Genomic DNA, 17,636 nt, shown 5'->3' with positions numbered 1-17,636 from the left:
AATCAAAAGGTGATCATATTCTTGGTGTTAAAAATGTTATCTTTGACAAAAAATAGACTTTATAGTGTTTTTCAAGCAGAAAAAGTTGCCAATGAAAAATATCAATGCTACGAGGAGACCACTTAAACTACTTCGCATGAATCTTTTTGGTCCAAATGCTTACACTGGTGCTCGCATTTTCCTGCATTTATTCCAGGCCTTTCGGTGTTGTGCGTTTAATGGGAGGAGATGTTCTCGTTGATTACAAATGTGTACGTGGCCACTTTGTTATACCAGGTCGTTTTCTCGAAGATGCTCATAGGGATATGATGTATGTATATGCGTTTATACTTTATATAGAGATAGATGTACGTGCGTATGTCTTTTATAGGGATGAGTGGATGTGCGTATGTATTGGGTTGAGAAAAAACGAGATGATTTTTATGAGACGACTGATAGTCGGCCCAATTACCGTTGATGAAGCTCAGTTGGCAGATACAACCAGATCAACGGGTGAGATCTCTTCTCTGCATTCCCAAATGTCCCTCGTCCGCCGCCGCCTCCTCTCCACCGCGGCGGCGGTTGCCGCTGCTCGCGGCCCACCGCCGGTTCGCGTCGCCTTGACGGACTCAGCCGGCCGTGGAGTCTTCGCTACCCGCCCCATCGCCAACGGCGAGGTCCTCCACTCGGCGCAGCCTCTCGTCACCCATCCGTCCCGCTCTCTCTTCCACGAGGTGAGCGCGCCCCCACTTGCTTCATATTGGCCACGAATGGAGCGAACTATATCGGATTGGTCTCCTCAGGTGTGCTACCGCTGCCTCAGGAGGAAAGCGGGGAAGGGCGGCGACTCCAGAGGGGACTGCTACTTCTGCAGCGACGCGTGTCGGGAGCATGCCGAGGTGAGGATGCCTTTGCACTGTTCCTCCTGCAGATTCAGTAGGTTTTAGTGGTTTGTACAGTTCCAGTAAGGACAGTCTATGCTACCTTGTTCTTCTGTGAGCAATGACTTTAGTCTTCACATTATTCTGAATAAAGAGATTGAGATATGCCATGACCGCTTAACTTTATTTTATGATGCTTCTTCGACTGTCAGACGGATAAAAGATACCATTGCTAATTCCGCTTCTTTCGGAAGAGCAAAATTACTGTCTCTTTTAGCGGCTAAGATGTGTGGTTTCATCCTGTTTAGGGATTCCATGGCATTGAAAAGAAGGCGGATTGGTCTTTGTTAGATGACCACTGTAGGTATGTTTGTTACTACATTTCATCTTGATGTTGATGTGCATCTCCTGACTTCTCTCTAATAACGTTGTCAGTTATATTCGTTTTGTTATTGTTACGATATTGCCGTTTTGCTTGACATTCGATTGTCAGTGTAGCATCCTGGCTTATCTGTCTTTATTCTTGTGTGCTCTGAAGTTCACGTGGTCTCAAGTACCCATACATGGTCAAGCGGCTAGCTTGCATGGTTATATCAGGAGATGTTGGTGCAGATTGTCTTGACATTCTTCAGCCAGCCCAATTGCACCAGGGTACACTTATTGAGGTAGCCCTTTTTTGCGAGCTGTCGAGCTAGTTTTTTTTACTGAGAATGGAGTTGATTTTTTCTTATGCTTCATATGTCCATCTTCACAGCTGTAACTATTATCATCGCAGAAAAAAGAATGTCATAGCATTCACATGTTTCTTTCCCTATGTTGTTGTACGGTTGGTCCTGACATGGATATAATTGGAATATAATAGATGGAAGAGGAGTTTGAATTTTTGAAGTCCACTTTTAGGAAGGCAGGGTTTCAGGAAGAACTCACAACTTGTATCCTTTTATATCTTATTTCACCCTCTCTATCATTTGGTTTTCCTGGAGTTTCTTTGACAGTATTAGTTTTGACCAAACAATGGTACATCAATGTACTTGCAAGAATACGTGTAAATGCATTCCGTATTGAATTGGTTGCAAGTTCATATGAGGATCTTCTATCCTCAGCAGTAGCGTCGGTAACATGTGATGCATCAGTTGGCAATGCTGTATATATGCTCCCCTCGTTCTACAACCATGACTGTGGTATGGCTCTTCACATGCTCCTGTTAACGGGAAAAGGGGATATTAATATTTACCATAATGGCTCTCATTATGACTTCTGAAGTTTTTATTTGAAAGCAAGGATATGACTTCTAAAGTTCTTATTTGAAAGCAAGGATTTAACTGCTGCATTTCCTTGTGACGTAGAATTTGTTGTTGTCTGTTGTGGCATATGAAGTGTTGATTGTGCTGTCTGAGTTTTCAGTATTATTTCAGTACTATGCAACTCCAAGTTATATCCACTAATCACTAATGTACTACTACCTCCGATCCATAATAAGTGTCGCAGTTTTGAACTAACCGCAGTTTAAAACTGCGACACTTATTTTGGATCGGATGGAGTATTTGTTTGCTTTCATTGCACTCGATGATGAAATACCTATATTGTTTTACATTCGAAACAAGATGAATTATCTTCCAATTGATGCATTAGAAAGAAGATTGCTAGTATAATGGTGACACACAACAATGGATGTAATTCCATCCTATAAGCAGCGATTTTTCTACTTGCTTGGGTATCACTTCCCTTTCTTTTCAAATTCAAATCCGAATATTCATATTCTTTTCCTGTCAACTTGCAGATCCAAATACTCACATAGTTTGGCTTGAAAACGCAGACGCTAAATTGATGACCCTTCGTGATATTGACGAAGGTATAGATAGGTGTAGCAGTACCTATGTAGCCTTTGTTCTCTTGACAACAGTTAAAGCAAAAACACTGATGGGTACCAATATCTTAATGCTGCTCTTTTGCATCTGTCATAGGTGAAGAGCTGCGCATCTGCTACATTGATACAAGCATGGATGTGAACGCCAGGCAGAAGATTCTCACTGAAGGATTTGGCTTCCAGTGCCATTGCCAACGGTGCTTATCTGGGGACTAAAATTCATCGTTTACCTTAATGGTCGCTTCCCTCGACGTGCGTGACATCAGTTTCTGCTATGGTTCATTTAATTCACATAAGGTCGCCGACCATGAGGACTGCACCTCTGCATCTGATGAAGCCAGTAGGCGCCAACACTTGCAGGTTCCTGTATCAAGATATGCCCCCAGTGTTAAGTGAACTGGTAGAGTCCAAATACTAAACATTATTGATTAATACTACTTAATAGACAGTTTTATAGGTTGTCGTTGACCAAGTGCTAAAGATTGTAAGTTGACATTGTAAGATCATTAGGTGTTCGTTTAATGCCATTGTTGAAGTTTCACACATGTATTCAATCTTGATGCATTCGCTATATACTTCTGTCAAAGCTACCATCAGTTTTTCTTTTTTCAAAGGAAAGCTACCATCGGTTGTTTCTGAAAGAAATCTGTCTTCACATCCTCATTTCTTATGCAGGTTAAACATGAACAGTGAACCTGTTGAGCTATCTATGATGTGGAGAAAGAAGAATCAGTTAAAACATAATAAGTTCAGTTCCCTGGATAATAGGCAAACATAATATTTTAACTTCAACTGTACAGTGTCCTTTTGATTTGTAATGTTAAGATAGTTCAATCACTATCCTTCCAATTTGCAGAGAGCAGCTTCATCGTCGCTCCTGTTTTCAGTTTAATTTAATGATCAGTTGATGAATGGAATTGATTTTCATATTAACAGTTCTGTAGCTCCCACTCTCTACATACTTTTAGAGTTTCATTGACCCCGACAAACTGAGACATTGGGGAAACATGGGCCGCCTGCACATTTTCTAGTTATGCTTTCTGGGAAGATGTACTCGTCGAACTGAGGATGTCCGGCTCATACCATGCCGAATTTTGTACACCAACAGTTGATACATACAGGTCTTTAAAAATGGTCAGCATAGTCCTAGTTAAGCAAGTTCAGCAATCGTATACGACACAGCAAGTCACTCAGAGAAGCACCAGAACATTGCAGCTATTTTACTCGAAATACCTCAAGACTCCGCAAAAGAAAGGCTTGCATAATGTTTATTTATTTAATTATTTTTATGGTAACATTATTCCCTTGATGATTGTGTCACCAACTTATTTTGTTTCTCTGTTTACATGATTTAGAAATAATTTGCAAGGATCAACAACCAAGCTTGTCCCAGTTGCATGCTCAGTTCAGGAGTCCAGATGCTCGGTAGGATTCGACGCTGTCCCCCAGGGTCTTCTCTACAGGCCTGAAGGTCCACCCTAGCTTCTGAAGTTTCTCTGAACTATAAACAAGATTTCCTTCCACTTCCGTAAAGCTACATAGAAATTTGGAGAGAAAAATAAGTTTCATCCAAGCTAAGCATGGAAAAGCAGGGGTGAAGGACACACATCGAGCAGCATTTGGTGATATGGTGAAACAACATTGGTTCATTAAAAATTTAAAGTCCATATCACAAACTACATGCTCACTGGCATGGATACAATTCTAGGAATGTGAATCTCTATTAGGCTTTAGTCAATTTGTCAATCCCTGTTCAAGTACTTGAATTCTACAATTAGTAATATCAGGAAAGACAAATGGATGTTGAATTCTTCTAGTACCTTTTCGAAGTGAACTGAAGGTTATTTATCCTTCCTTCTTAGGCAGTGCCAACTAACTCATGATATGTAGAACTAAAATAGCCATAGCGCTGGTAAGGTAAAAAAAAGTTGCCTGCTGAGGAAGGCGCTTACCTTTTGGGATATGTGTAGGTTGGATACAAGGTCTTCAGTATGTTAACCATATCACAGACTTTTATTGCAGGTGCATTACATATGTACCGTCCGGACATCTCTGGATTCTCATACGCCAGAAGAATAGCATCAGCAACATCACGAACATCCGCTATATCCCTGCTTTTATTTTCTACAGTATCATGTTCTCCTGCAAAAAGATAAGTGTTTTAGTAATACAGAAACAGAATTATAATCCTAAACTAGTTTGGTGAACAGCTTCATTTTTTTTTGAGGGATGGTGAACAGCTTTATTTTAATGATATGCAGTTATTTTTTGCAATTTAGTATCTTTTTTTACCATGTGACACATGTGGTAAGCAATTCAAACAATTCAAATAAATAAGTAGTGTCCTTTTTTCAGTTGGAAAATGTGCAACCGAGTGCAGAGATCCTTTTTGATGTCCATAATTTTTATAGTATAATGAAAGCAAAGAGAAGACAGACATAACAACATAACACACCCACCTTTCAAATAGTTAAGGAGAATTTTACTGCTTGAATTTATTGTAGACTGCATCAAGGGTCCAATTACCAATGATGGGCATATAGTTACAATGTCCAACCCAGTTTTTGCTGCATAAGCAAAAGCCTCGCGCTCCGCCAATGTTTTGGAAAGGTAATACCAATCCTGTCAAATAACAACACATGTTTGTTTTGAATGGGTGATCCAGAAAAAAATTATCTTTTATAAGAATAACAAGACAGGAGCAGTATCTTGTGTGGTTAGCGGAAGAATTTTGTATTAACCTAAAGTTGTGTTATGACCGGCATATTAGGGGCTTAGCCCAGTGGGTTGTGGCCCAAGTTATCTTATTGTTATTAGGGGTTTAGCCCAATTATCTTATCGTTATTAGGGTCGTTTGCTTAGGAGTCAAGTAAACCTCTTTATATAAGGAGAGGAGATGTATCAATCTAATCAAGCAAGAAGCAATCATTATTTGCTCGGCTTCCCTTAGGGAGCCGGGAGACGTAACCCTAGCCGCCTCTTGCGCCGCCGCCGCCTCTTCTCCACCACGCAAGGACGGCACCCAGCCGCCGGCCGCCGCGCCCTCGTCCTCGTCTTCCTCCATCTTTTCCCTACAATCTCCGCCCTAGAACCGGCAGAACCTAGCTCCTAACACCTTGGTATCAGGTAGCTTAGTTTCGATCATGTCTTCGCCGCCGCCCATCCCGTCGCTTCCGCTGCCGACCGTCACCACCACGCCGCTGGCCTTCTCCACCGCGCCGCTGGTCGCATCCTCCGGCGCCGCCACCACCCAGATGACGGCGCCCTCCACCGCACCACCGACCGCCGCCTACACTTCGGAGGAGATCACCGGGGTCCTCAACGATCTCGTCACCGTCGTCCAGGGGATACAACTATACCTAGCCGGCACCTACGGGCCGCCGCCGCCCTTGCCGCCGGCCGCCGCGACCTGGCCAGCCGCCCTGCCGTGGTATTCGGCACCCGCGGCGCCGACCGATCCTCTACACCACCACTGGCCGCTTCAGCCGCCGTCCGCCGTCGCGCCCCAATGGCCGCAGTGGCCGGTGCCGGCCCTCGCCGCGTCACCCACGCCACTCGGGTCCTCGCCGCCACCGCCCTGGTAGCCCTGGCAGCCGCCGCACCCCGGGGCCACCGCGACGCTGGTCGGGCCGCTGCAGCTACAGCCAGCCCCCCCCCCCCCACCGCCCCGATCTGGCCACAATGGCCGGTCGCGGGCATCGCCGCGCCCGCCGCCTCCGCCGTTTCCAGGCAGCAGCAGCTGCCGCTGCCGGCGCCTCCGCCGCCCAGCACCGGGCTGACTACAACCGCGCCGGCGGGCGTGCCGATTCAGCAAGTGCGGTTCCCGCCCTCGCCGTCCCAGCTTCCGGCCTGGTTGGCCGGGACGTCACCGTCGTCAGTCTACACCATGGCCGCGGACCAGCCGGCGCCCTCCCTGTCGTACGACGGGCCCTCCGGCTCCGCAGGTTTCCACACTGGCTTCGACGGGCCATCGCTTTCCTGGGGACCACCTGTGCACACCGGACCAACGCCATCCTCTTTGCTACTCCGTACCGCCGAGCCGTACACTCACGTCGGTCATGCTCAGACACCGCCGCGCTTCGCCAAGCTCGCCTTCGCCACCTATGACGGTGTCGAGGACCCCCTCAACTGGCTCAACCAGTGCGAGAAGTTCTTCCGGGGGCAACGGACGCTCGCATCGGACCGCACCTGGCTCGCCTCTTATCACCTCCGCGGCGCCGCACAAACGTGGTACTACGCCCTCGAGCAGGACGAGGGCGGCATGCCCCCATGGGAGCTTTTTCGTGAGTTCTGCCTCCTTCGCTTCGGACTGTTGATACGTGGGAGCCGGCTGGCGGAGTTGGGCCGCCTTCCCTTCACCTCTACTGTGCAGGACTACACCGACCGCTTTCAGGCCCTGGCGTGCCACACGTCCGGCGTGACGGCTCACCAGCGGGCCGAACTCTTCGTCGGTGGTCTGCCAGATCATATCCACGTGGATGTCGAGCTGCAGGGACCTCAGGACCTCTAGACGGCCATGTACTACGCCCGCGCGTTCGAGCGCCGCGCGGTGGCCATCCAGCAGGCATCACCGTCCCGGGCTGCTGGGCCACCACCCTGGCCGGATGTTCCCGCGCAGGATCGACCTGCTCAGGCTTCCGCGGCACCCCTTGCTGTGACCACGGCGCGCCCGTTCCGCCGGCTCACCTCGGTCGAGCTACTCGAGCGTCGCCGCCAAGGGTTGTGCTTCAACTGCGACGAGACCTACATGCCTGGCCACGTCTGCCCCGACTCTTCTACTTGGAGGCGGCAGACTACATTGAGGAGGATGCCGTCGCCGCCGGGCTCAGCGACCTGGCCGCCCCAGCTGTCGCGGAGGTGTTTGACGCTGGTTGATCACCTCGAGGAGTTCAGCAAGCGCTTCCCCGCCTTACAGCTCGAGGACGAGCTGTTTGTGCAGGCGGGGAGAAGTGTTATGACCGGCATATTAAGGGCTTAGCCCAGTGGGCTGTGGCCCAAGTTATCTTATTGTTATTAGGGGTTTAGCCCAATTATCTTATCGTTATTAGGGTCGTTTGCTTAGGAGTCAAGTAAACCTCTTTATATAAGGAAAGGAGATGTATCAATCTAATCAAGCAAGAAGCAATCATTATTTGCTCGGCTTCCCTTAGGGAGCTGGGAGACCTAACCCTAGCCGCCTCTTGCGCCACCGCCGCCTCTTCTCCACCACGCAAGGACGGCGCCCAGCCGCCGGCCGCCGCGCCCTCGTCCTCGTCTGTTAGCGGCTAGGGTTCTGCCCGGTCTTGGCCGGAGACAGTAGGGAAAGGAGGGGGAAGGGCAAGGGCTTGAGCGCGGCGGCCGGCGGCGAGGCGCCGTCCTGGCGCGATGCGGCGGCGGCGAGAGAAGGAGGCGGCTAGGGTTTAGGGTTTCCGGCTCCTCTGGGAGCCGGGCAATAGAAATAGTCTTATTGCTTAATTCCCAAAATAGTCTTACAGCTCGTATATTAACCATAATCTGAAAATAAAACTAAGATAACTTGCGGGCCTAAGCCTGCCTGTTGGGCCTCCTGCGGCCATAGACCTGGCCGGTCATAACATCTCTCCCCGCCTGCGCAAACAGCTCGTCCTCGAGCTGAAAGTCAGGGTAGTGCTGGCGGAACTCCTCGCGCTGCTCTCAAGTAGCGTCCTCCGCTGGTAGTCTAGTCCACCGGATCAACACGTACCAGGAGCCTCGGCGCAGCTGAGCCTTCAGCGCCTTCTCTGGCTCAAGAAGGAGACGCCCGTCCGTGATCGGTGGAAGGGCCGGCGGCGCCGTGGGTGGCTCGCCGCGGAATGGCTTGAGCAGCCCGACATGGAAGACATCATGGATCCGCGCGCCTGTCGGAAGCTACAGACGGTAAGCCACTTTCCCAATGCGTTCCAGGATCGCAAAGGGACCGGCATATCGAGGACCGAGCTTCTTCCTCGCGCGTGGGTCCAAGGACTGCGTAGAGCGGTAAGTAGACGCAGCCATACCCAATCACCCACCGCGTACTCCGCCTCGCGATGGTGGCCATCATAGTAACGTTTGGCCAACTGCTGGGCCTGCAGGAGTCGTTGCTGGACCTCCGCGAGCATCTCATCACGGCTCCTCAGAAGAGCCCCGGCTACCTCGGTCCGTGCCAAGGCCGGATCAACCGAAAGGATCGGCGGGGGTGGCCGGCCATACACCACCTCAAAGGGCGTAGCACGGAGGGCGGAGTGATAAGAGGTGTTGTAGCAGTACTCCGCCCACGAAAGCCAGTCCACCCATGCGCGAGGGCGATCACCTGTAACACAACGCAAATACATGGCAATCACCTTGTTAACGATCTCAGACTGGCCGTCCGTCTGAGGGTGGAAGGCGGTGCTCAAGTGTAGCTTCACGCCCGCCAGCCGAAAAAGGTCACGCCACACGTGTCCCGTGAACACGGGGTCCCGATCACTGACGATCGAAGAAGGGAACCCGTGGAGACGGACAATGCCATCGAAGAAGGCCCGTGCGATAGATGCCGCTGAATATGGATGGCCAAGCGCGATGAAATGAGCATACTTGGAGAAGCGGTCGACCACCGTGAGAATGACGGACTTGCCGCCCACCTTGGGGAGGCCCTCGATGAAGTCCATGGAGATGTCCGCCCAAACCTGAGATGGGACCTCCAAGGGCTGAAGCATGCCAGCCGGCCGTAGAGTCTCCGTCTTGTTGCGCTGGCACGTCACACACGACCGAACCCAATCACGGACCAGGGCCCGATCACCAGGAATGTAGAAGTCGGCGCGGAGATGATGGAGCGTCTTCTGCACTCCCTCATGGCCCGCCGAGTGAGCGAGGCGCAGCACCTGCTGGCGAAGATCGTCGTGCGCCAGAACAAAGACCCGGCGCCCATGGAGAAGCAGGCCATCGGCGAGGCGCCACGGCTCCTCCAGCTCTCCCGCCGCTAGCTGCTGCTGCAGAAGGAGGGAGTCGGCCGCGGCAGCGGTCGCCCGGCGGATGTCGGCGTAGAGGGCGAAGGAGGGCCCGGTGATGATGTAGAAGGCCGCCCCCTCCGCCGCACCGTCGTCCACATTGGCGTCACGCCGAGACAGGGCGTCGGCGACGGTGTTAAGGCGACCCGACCGGTACTCGACGGTGAAGTCAAAGCCAAAGAGTTTACTGATCCATTGGTGATGGGGCATCGTCGAGAGCCTCTGATCCAGCATGAACTTGAGGCTGTAATGGTCCGTGCGGATCCAGAAAGAGCGACCCCAAAGATAGGGCCGCCAATGGCGTACTGCCTGCACCAACCCAATGAGCTCATGCTCATACGCCACCAACTTGAGATGGCGTGCGGCAAAGGGGCGGCTGAAGAAAGCGAGGGGTCCCTCGCCCTGGTGTAGGACCGCACCGAACCCCGCACCGGAAGCGTCGCAGTCGACGGTGAAGGGAAGGTCGAAATCCGGCATCTGCAGTACGGGTCCCGTCGTGAGGGCCCCCTTGAGGGCCTCGAATGCTGAAGTGGCCTCCGCATCCCAAGAGAAGGCGTCGCGACGGAGGAGACGCGTGAGCGGGGCCGCGATGAGGCCAAATTCCCGGATGAACTTCCGGTAGTACCCTGCGAGGCCAAGGAACCCGCGAAGAGCCCGTGGAGACTGCGGGATCGGCCAGGCGGCGACGGCCGCCACCTTGTCGGCGTCCATGGCCACTCCCTCGGCCGAGATGACGTGGCCGAGGTAAGCGACCGAAGGTGTCCCGAACGAGCACTTCGAGCGCTTAAGATGAAGATGATGCGCCCGAAGCTCGTTGAAGACGATGGCCACATGCTGGAGGTGCTCTGCCCAGGAGGCGTTGTAGATAAGAATGTCGTCAAAGAAAATGAGCACAAACCGACGTAAGTAGGGCCGGAGGACATCGTTCATCAAGGCCTGAAATGTCGCCGGGGCGTTGGAGAGGCCAAAGGGCATCACCAAGAACTCGAAGTGGCCGTGATGAGTCCGAAACGCCGTCTTGGCGATGTCGTCTGGATGCATGCGCACCTGATGATACCCCGACCGAAGGTCCAGCTTGGTGAAGAAGCGCGCCCCGTGTAGCTCGTCGAGAACCTCATCGACAACCGGAATAGGAAACTTGTCCTTTAATGTGAGAGCATTAAGGGCGCGGTAGTCGATGCAGAAATGCCACGTGCCATCCGACTTACGAACGAGGAGGACCGGTGTTGTAAACGGGGACGTGGAGATGCGGATGATGCCGGCGGCAAGCATGAGTGCACACTGTCGCTCCAACTCGTCCTTTTGCAACTGTGGATACCGGTAAGGCCGTACGGCCACAGGGGCCGATCCCGGAAGGAGGTGAATACGGTGGTCGTAGATCCGGGCCGGTGGCAGACCATGTGGCTCCTCAAAGAGATCCCGGTGCTGCTGCAGGAGTCCGTCCAAGAGCGGATGCTCGGCCTCCATGGTTGTCGCGGCCAGCTGAAGAGGGGGTGCGGGTGCGGCCCCCCTAATGCCCTCCCACCGAATGTGACGACCCAAACGCCAGAAGGTCATCATCAGCGCGTCGAAGTCCCAAAGAATAGGACCCAACGTGTGCAAGAAGTCGACGCCGAGGATGAAGTCGAAGCAGCCCAAATCGATGCCGGCGCAGGTGATGGTGAAGTGCTCGTCGCCGATAGTGATGGGCACGTCGCGGGCGAGCCCGTGGCAGTGTAGGCGGTCGCCATTAGCGACAGTAACCCGCAACTGCTCCTCTCCGGCCGGCTGGAGCGCAAGACGCCGCATGGTGGCCTCCGGCAGGAAATTATGCGTGGAACCTGTGTCCAGGAGGGCCACCAGGCGCTCGCCATGGATCATGACCGGTAAAAGCAGCGTCCGTTCATCACGGATGCCGGCCAGCGCGTGAAGGGACACCACGAGGGCGGTAGCCGGGGCCGGTGCGGGTGCCGCTGCGGGCTCCGCAAGAGTCGGGGCGCCGAGGTCAGCCTCCGGGGTGTCATCCTCGGTCTCGTCCGTCGTTTCCAGGTAGAAGAGGCGCGGGCAAACATGGCCCGGCGCATAGGGCGCATCGCAGTTGAAGCACAGGCCCAAGCGCCTGCGTTCCAGCTGCTCCGCCTGAGTGAGGCGCTGAAACGGCCGCGTCGGGGCCGGGGTAGCGGCCGGGGCGGTGGTCGAGGACGACGGCGCTGCCGGAGGCGGCCGGGGAGGCGGACGACCCCCACGTGGCGCGGATGGCCGCGTCGACGTCAAAGCCTGGGCACGCTGCTCGAACGCCCGCGCATAGTACATGGCCGTCTGAAGGTCTTGTGGTCCCTTCATCTCGACGTCCACGCGGATGTGGTCGGGAAGGCCGCCGACGAAGAGCTCCACCAGCTGTAAGGCTGTCACACCCGGCGCGTGGCACGCTAGAGCCTGGAAGCGGTCGGCGAAATCCTGCACCGTGGAGGTGAACGGTAGGCGGCCCAACTCGGCCAAGCGGCTCCCGCGTACCGGTGGTCCGAATCGAAGAAGACATAGCTCGCGGAAGCGATCCCACGGTGGCATGCCGCCCTCGTCCTGCTCGAGGGCGTAGTACCATGTCTGGGCGGCCCCGCAGAGATGGTAGGAAGCCAGCCACGTGCGCTCGGACGCGGGCGTGCGCTGTCCACGGAAGAACTGGTCACATTGGTTGAGCCAGTTAAGCGGGTCGTCCGAACCGTCGTACGTGGCGAAGTCGATTTTTGCGAACCGGGGCGGTTGCTGGTGTGGCGCGCCTAGGCCCACTGCCTCGGCGGTACGGAGGGCGGATGACGGCACCCGGTCCAGGGTGGAAGGCTCGGCGTAGTGCCCTGTGACGCCCGACGCCTCGGGCTGCCACTGGACCCCTGACGGCGGCCGGGCCTCCGTGGGAGCCGACGGCGGCCCGTGGAGCCAGTCGGGAAGCGGCGATGGTGACGAAGGAAAGCGGACCTCCTGGATCGGAAGGCCGCTCGGCGAGGACCCGCCCGGGCCAGGGTTGGGCGGTGGCGGTGGTGGAACTGGCACCGTGGCCGCCGGAAGGGACGACGCGATGGAGGGTGGCGCGGACGGCGGGGTCCAGGTCGGCCACTGCGGTCCCTGGACGGTGGCGGGGGGCGCGGTTGGCGCTGAGAACGGTGTCGGCCACTGCGGCCAAGGCGGCGTCGAAGCCGCCGGGGCGGGAAGCGCCGGGAAGCCGCCGGTGAGGGCCGCCGGTACTGAGTACCACGGCAGCGCCTGCTGTCCCGCGGCCGCGGCCTGATGCAGCGGTGGAGGCGGTCCATACAGGCTGGCCAAGTAGAGGCGGATGCCCTGGACTGCCACGACTAGGTCATTGAGCACGCCGGCCATAGCCTCCGGTGTGAATTGCGGCGGCGCTGGGGAAAGCGGCAGCGATGGTTGCTGGATGGGGAGGTGCGGCTGGCCCTGGCCCGGCGTGGTGCCGGGGGCGGAGGAGAGCGGCGCTGATAGGGAGGCCGTAGTACCCGGCGACGCGGTGGCGCTGGTGGAGGAATCGGTGGCAGCGGCGGTGGGGGAGGCGTGGTGGATCGGCGGCAGCGGTGGTGGGATTGGCGGGGAAGACATGGTCGAAATCCGGGTACCTGATACCAAGGTGTTAGCGGCTAGGGTTCTGCCCGGTCTTGGCCGGAGACAGTAGGGAAAGGAGGGGGAAGGGCGAGGGCTTGAGCGCGGCGGCCGGCGGCGAGGCGCCGCCTTGGCGCGGTGCGGCGGCGGCGAGAGAAGAAGGCGGCTAGGGTTTAGGGTTTCCGACTCCTCTGGGAGCCGGGCAATAGAAATAGTCTTATTGCTTAATTTCCAAAATAGTCTTACAGCTCATATATATAACCATAATCTGAAAATAAAACTAAGATAACTTGCGGGCCTAAGCTTGCCTGTTGGGCCTCCTGTGGCCATAGACCTGGCCGGTCATAACATCGTCTTCCTTCATCTTTCCCCTACAATCTCCGCCCTAGAAACGGCAGAACCCTAGCTCCTAACAAGATGAAAGCCAACTATTGCTGATGCTTCCCATTTGGAAAATCCTCTCTTGTGTGGTCTAGAGACATGGACGAGCTGAACCATGGTTCAGCAAATCCTCTCTCTTCCAAAACAAAGCGAAAAATAGAAATAGAGTGCATGAATAAAAAGTGACTTTGAGTCAAAACCAAATTTTGGCTTGTTTTAAGTCAGAGCCAGCCTATGAGTCAAAACTGAATTTTCGGTCAATGCCAACTATCAATAGAGTTTGCTGTGTTTTGCTTTTTCCCGCCTTCTTCGTACTCCCTCCGTCCGAAAATACTTGTCATCAAAATAGATAAAAAGAGATGTATCTAGAACTAAAATACATCTAGATACATCCTCTTTTATCCATTCTGATGACGAGTATTTCCGGACGGAGGGAGTATTTGGTTAGTTTGGGTATCGGCTAGCCTAGGCCTTGTTTTCTTTTCTTCCTAGTTTTGTCAGGTTTGCTTTGTAACTTTTGCGCCTTCTTTGCTGCCTCAAGATGATTAAGAGGCAATTGCAAGGATTTAATTCAATCGTGAGGTGCTGATGAGACATGTATGCATGGCTCAGATCAACAGTATCCCATCAACACAAAGAACAGGGTGAACTCAAGACATAAAAAGGAGTTCCATGAACGAAATATTTAACCGGAAAAGACAGTAAGTGTTCAAATGGGCTCTAGACACAGGGTGGACCCAATCTCGCTAAAAGATACAGATCTAGGGAGGATCAAGTCCAGCGAGCTAGTGAATGATTAGATAAGATCCTTTATGGACATTTGTTCTCAAGCTGGGATGTGGTGTTGCAATAGGCATGTGAGCGTAACGGGGTTTTTTGCAGCTAAATGCTTGCGTTCTACATTGAGCTTAGTGGCTTCTCTCGAATCAAAAAGTTTGATCTAAAACAGAGGTAAATGTCAACCTTAAACATTGACTCTTAATCCTATATATACATTCGAAGTGAAACATTGAGCCAAAAAACAGGAATCTGTAATGTAATACTCCCTCCGTCCGGGAATACTTATCATCAAGATGAATAAAGGGGGATGTATCTAGATGTATTTTAGTTCTAGATACACTCTTTTTTATCCATTTTGATGACAAATATTTCCGGACGGAGGGAGTATGATATATCACATAGGCTAAACAATCATACAACCACACAGGTGTTGCCTTACCCCATTCTTTCTGCAGTAGTCCTCGTCTGACCAGCTCTCTTCATCAAAGGCTTTGCCCTTGGGCCAGTTAGGATTAGCGACCACTGCAACACCTGAAGACACCATGACTACTCGCTTAACTTTCGCCTCATGGCAGGCCTTCAGCACATTCAGTGTGCCTGTTACAGCAGGAGCTATGATCTCTGCCTACAAAGCAGCAAGATTACATCATCAGAATAGATGCTTATTTCTAGAAATTAACTATGTGGTTACATGTAGATGATGGCACTGGTAAAAGAAAAGGAGTAATGTATGGCAGGTGAGCCTCAAACCAGATAACTATGTCTGCTAGACTGCTACCATAACAATGTTGCAGATCTCACACTTTATGGAGTATACATTCAGAATGTCTCCTGCCAGTCAGAGATCGTCCTTCCAGGGGATCTTTGGGCAACATCGTTGAGAAGATTTCTGTCTAAGGTCAAGTAGAGATACTTATGCTGGCAGACTGCATTCTACTAAGCCACTGTGTTGAACAGTTGTATGTTCATATTCGCCTCAGAATCACACAAATTATGCGATGCATGTTCTTGAGAATTCACCTCTGGGTCGGTTGATCGGCCAGAGGGGACAGGGCAGGCGACATGGAAGACGCCCTCACAGCCGGCAATCGCCGCCGATACACTGTCGTAGTCCAAAAGGTCGGCCTTGACCAGCTGCAACCTTTCCTCGGCACCGCCTAGCCCCTTGAGATGAGCATTCTTAGCATCACCTGCAGCAAAAATAAAAATAAAAATGGGAGCTTAGCCAGAGCTGCAAAACCACGAATAACAAGTATGCTCAACTTCTTCAAGTTTTCAGAATTACGAATGTAGGATCTTCTAACTCTTGTGATTCGTTCTAAGTTTTGCTCTGTGAGAACAGATTAAAGACAGAAATTGCCGGAGGATCAAACTTTAGGATCTCAAAATGGCAAAATTGCTTCAGCTGACTTCAAGTTCCAACAACCACGTATGGTCGGCTCGGCTGGCCTGCTTCGCCGCATTTCGTATCAACAGCAACCATCTATCCATCTGATCGTCGAGCGGTCGAGGGCAAGCCAAGGGAAATTAAAATGGGAGCGACGGGGAAGGAAGGCCAGGGCGCGCTCTTACCGGGATCGCGCGCCGTGCCGCGGACGGTGTAGCGGGCCTTGGGGGCGGAGAGGAGGAGCTTGACGAGCCACGAGGCGACGAAGCCCCCTGCGCCGGTCACGCACACAACGCTCGTCGTCTTCGCCGCCGCCACCTCCATGCTCCCGTCCCTCTCTCTCTCTCTCTCTCTCTGCGCGCCTCTACAGCTCTACTGCTCACTCTCTCTGCCGTGCGCTGTTTGCTTGTTCCTTCCGCGTCTCGCCGCGCGCCGCGCTGGCCTCGTGCGGGGTTTTATATTTTTGATGAAACAAGATCAGAGTCTTTCGGCTTTGGTCTTTGGTTTTGCGAATTTTATGTGTGTAGTCCTCGACCTTTCCCGTATTTGTGTGTCCGCAACCTCGCTGTCGATCGATGGCATGGGATGGGAGCGTCGTCTCCCGTGATAAAAATATTCCACTGTACAACCACGCCTAATCATCCGGCCGCATACCGATTCTTCATGATCTAATTTTCCTTTTAAAAAATGCAACGTCTTAAAAAGGAACACCAAGTACAACGTAACGTGTTGTGTGTGTGTACACACGCTACCACACGCACAAGTTAAACGATGGCACACATTTTTCTCTTACCTAAAAAAACTTGGAATCAACACCGACACATAAGTTTGGCTTCTGGGTGCACATGCACCAGACAAAAACATTAACATCAGATTTTTTTAAAAAAATGAACAATTCTATTTTTTAACAAACATAGTCAAATATTTGACTCACATGTAAATTTTCATGAAGAAGTGTTTTGGACAAAGGGACAAAGTGCATGCTCTAAAACACCCATTGTTCAAGCATATTTTAGGCCCACTTTTGTTTTCTCGCCTTAATCACCACGGATGTGATTTTTTCACGAAGTTCACATGTGAGACAAAGAACCTCTTGCATGAAGGTCGTGAGTTTTGCTTAGTACTCTCTCCGTTCCGAATTACTTGTCACAGGTAGGGATGTATCTAAATGTATTTTAGTTCTAGATACATCCATTTTTACGACGAGTAATTTGGAACGGAGGGAGTATATGTAAAGCGTAGTCTGAATGTTGTTGCTCACTTGATGGCTCAACTAGGTCGCATGTCGCGGCGTACTGCTACCTGGCTAGGCTCAGGACCAGTTGATTTGTGTAATCTCTGTCAAAACGAGTGTAAGACTGCTGCTTAATTAATATATACACTTGTTGATCCGCAAAAAAAAGAGTAGACCACCCGACCATGTTTTCAAATCGGAATTGCTTAACTTTTTGTTGTTGCTATTTTTAGTTTTTTATGAAGTGTTTGGTTACTTTCTCAGTGGAACCTGTCTCAATGGAGCCTTTTTTGGTGTATACAGGTTCCGGGCCATCATCTGCATGTCGTTTGGTAGACTGCATCAAGCACAACTCGCATCATTCTTATAGTGTAAATTGCAATAGGCTGAGTCTGCATCTGGAAAAACTGCCGATCTAGGCGTTCCCTGCGGGCTTGGCTGAGAGCGCTTTAAGTTCCGTGCGAGCCAGTTTCTACATGTAGGTCAGGCAACCAAACAGCTGAGTACTTGGCCCGCCAGAGCCTAGTTGGGCTTGATACAGCCTACCAAACACATCCTTGATGTTTTCGGATGCACTTGG

At 52.1% G+C, this 17,636-nt stretch overlaps 2 protein-coding genes, 1 long non-coding RNA gene and 1 pseudogene across 5 annotated transcripts; 2 read left to right on the top strand and 2 right to left on the bottom strand.

The window, feature by feature from the left end:
• The first annotated feature begins 464 nt into the window (after positions 1-464).
• SDG38 (SET domain protein 38) lies at positions 465-3,564 on the top strand. Of its 3 annotated transcripts, none has more exons than XR_015610261.1 (8): positions 465-713; positions 783-878; positions 1,169-1,224; positions 1,399-1,525; positions 1,723-2,041; positions 2,641-2,712; positions 2,825-3,127; positions 3,403-3,564. XR_015610261.1 is itself a non-coding variant. In XM_048684743.2 (8 exons), the coding sequence occupies exons 1-8, from the start codon at positions 519-521 to the stop codon at positions 2,941-2,943; spliced, it is 915 nt and encodes a 304-aa protein (XP_048540700.1). In that variant the 5' UTR covers positions 467-518; the 3' UTR covers positions 2,944-3,564. The 3 variants fall into 3 exon arrangements, 2 of the variants coding, with proteins under 2 accessions (XP_087390661.1, XP_048540700.1); XM_048684743.2 differs by having other exon boundaries at positions 467-713; positions 1,723-1,792; positions 1,862-2,041; positions 2,825-3,564; XM_087534535.1 differs by having other exon boundaries at positions 2,825-3,564.
• LOC147960526 (uncharacterized) lies at positions 1,927-3,092 on the bottom strand. The gene is made up of 3 exons (XR_015610262.1): positions 2,958-3,092; positions 2,735-2,840; positions 1,927-2,061 (listed from the first exon to the last, which is right to left on the bottom strand). It is a non-coding gene; the product is annotated as an uncharacterized LOC147960526 (long non-coding RNA).
• Positions 3,565-3,964: 400 nt separating the features above from the next.
• On the bottom strand, positions 3,965-16,280 carry LOC125519961 (cinnamoyl-CoA reductase 1). Its single transcript, XM_048684742.2, has 6 exons — positions 16,008-16,280; positions 15,456-15,625; positions 14,875-15,060; positions 5,187-5,349; positions 4,680-4,869; positions 3,965-4,261 (listed from the first exon to the last, which is right to left on the bottom strand). The coding sequence occupies exons 1-6, from the start codon at positions 16,144-16,146 to the stop codon at positions 4,129-4,131; spliced, it is 981 nt and encodes a 326-aa protein (XP_048540699.1). The 5' UTR covers positions 16,147-16,280; the 3' UTR covers positions 3,965-4,128.
• Positions 5,365-7,602, top strand: LOC147960525 (uncharacterized; annotated as a pseudogene).
• Positions 16,281-17,636: the final 1,356 nt, after the last annotated feature.

This window comes from Triticum urartu, chromosome 7A, assembly GCF_056163025.1.
Source record: "Triticum urartu cultivar PI428250 chromosome 7A, HENAU_Tu73, whole genome shotgun sequence".
Classification (NCBI taxonomy): domain Eukaryota; kingdom Viridiplantae; phylum Streptophyta; class Magnoliopsida; order Poales; family Poaceae; genus Triticum; species Triticum urartu.
Note: the sequence above shows the minus strand (reverse complement) of the source record. Positions and strands in the feature narration are given on the sequence as shown.

Bases quoted from the DNA above. Each gene is read 5' to 3' on its own strand.
- SDG38 (XM_087534535.1), top strand. From the start codon at position 519: ATGTCCCTCGTCCGCCGCCGCCTCCTCTCCACCGCGGCGGCGGTTGCC. The intron at 1,225-1,398 runs GTATGTTTGTTA...TGTGCTCTGAAG, and splicing joins TTGTTAGATGACCACTGTAG to TTCACGTGGTCTCAAGTACC. The intron at 2,042-2,640 runs GTATGGCTCTTC...GTCAACTTGCAG, and splicing joins GTTCTACAACCATGACTGTG to ATCCAAATACTCACATAGTT.
- LOC125519961 (XM_048684742.2), bottom strand. From the start codon at position 16,146: ATGGAGGTGGCGGCGGCGAAGACGACGAGCGTTGTGTGCGTGACCGGC. The intron at 15,626-16,007 runs GTAAGAGCGCGC...TTTTTGCTGCAG, and splicing joins CGGCACGGCGCGCGATCCCG to GTGATGCTAAGAATGCTCAT. The intron at 15,061-15,455 runs GTGAATTCTCAA...GCTGCTTTGTAG, and splicing joins GCCGATCAACCGACCCAGAG to GCAGAGATCATAGCTCCTGC.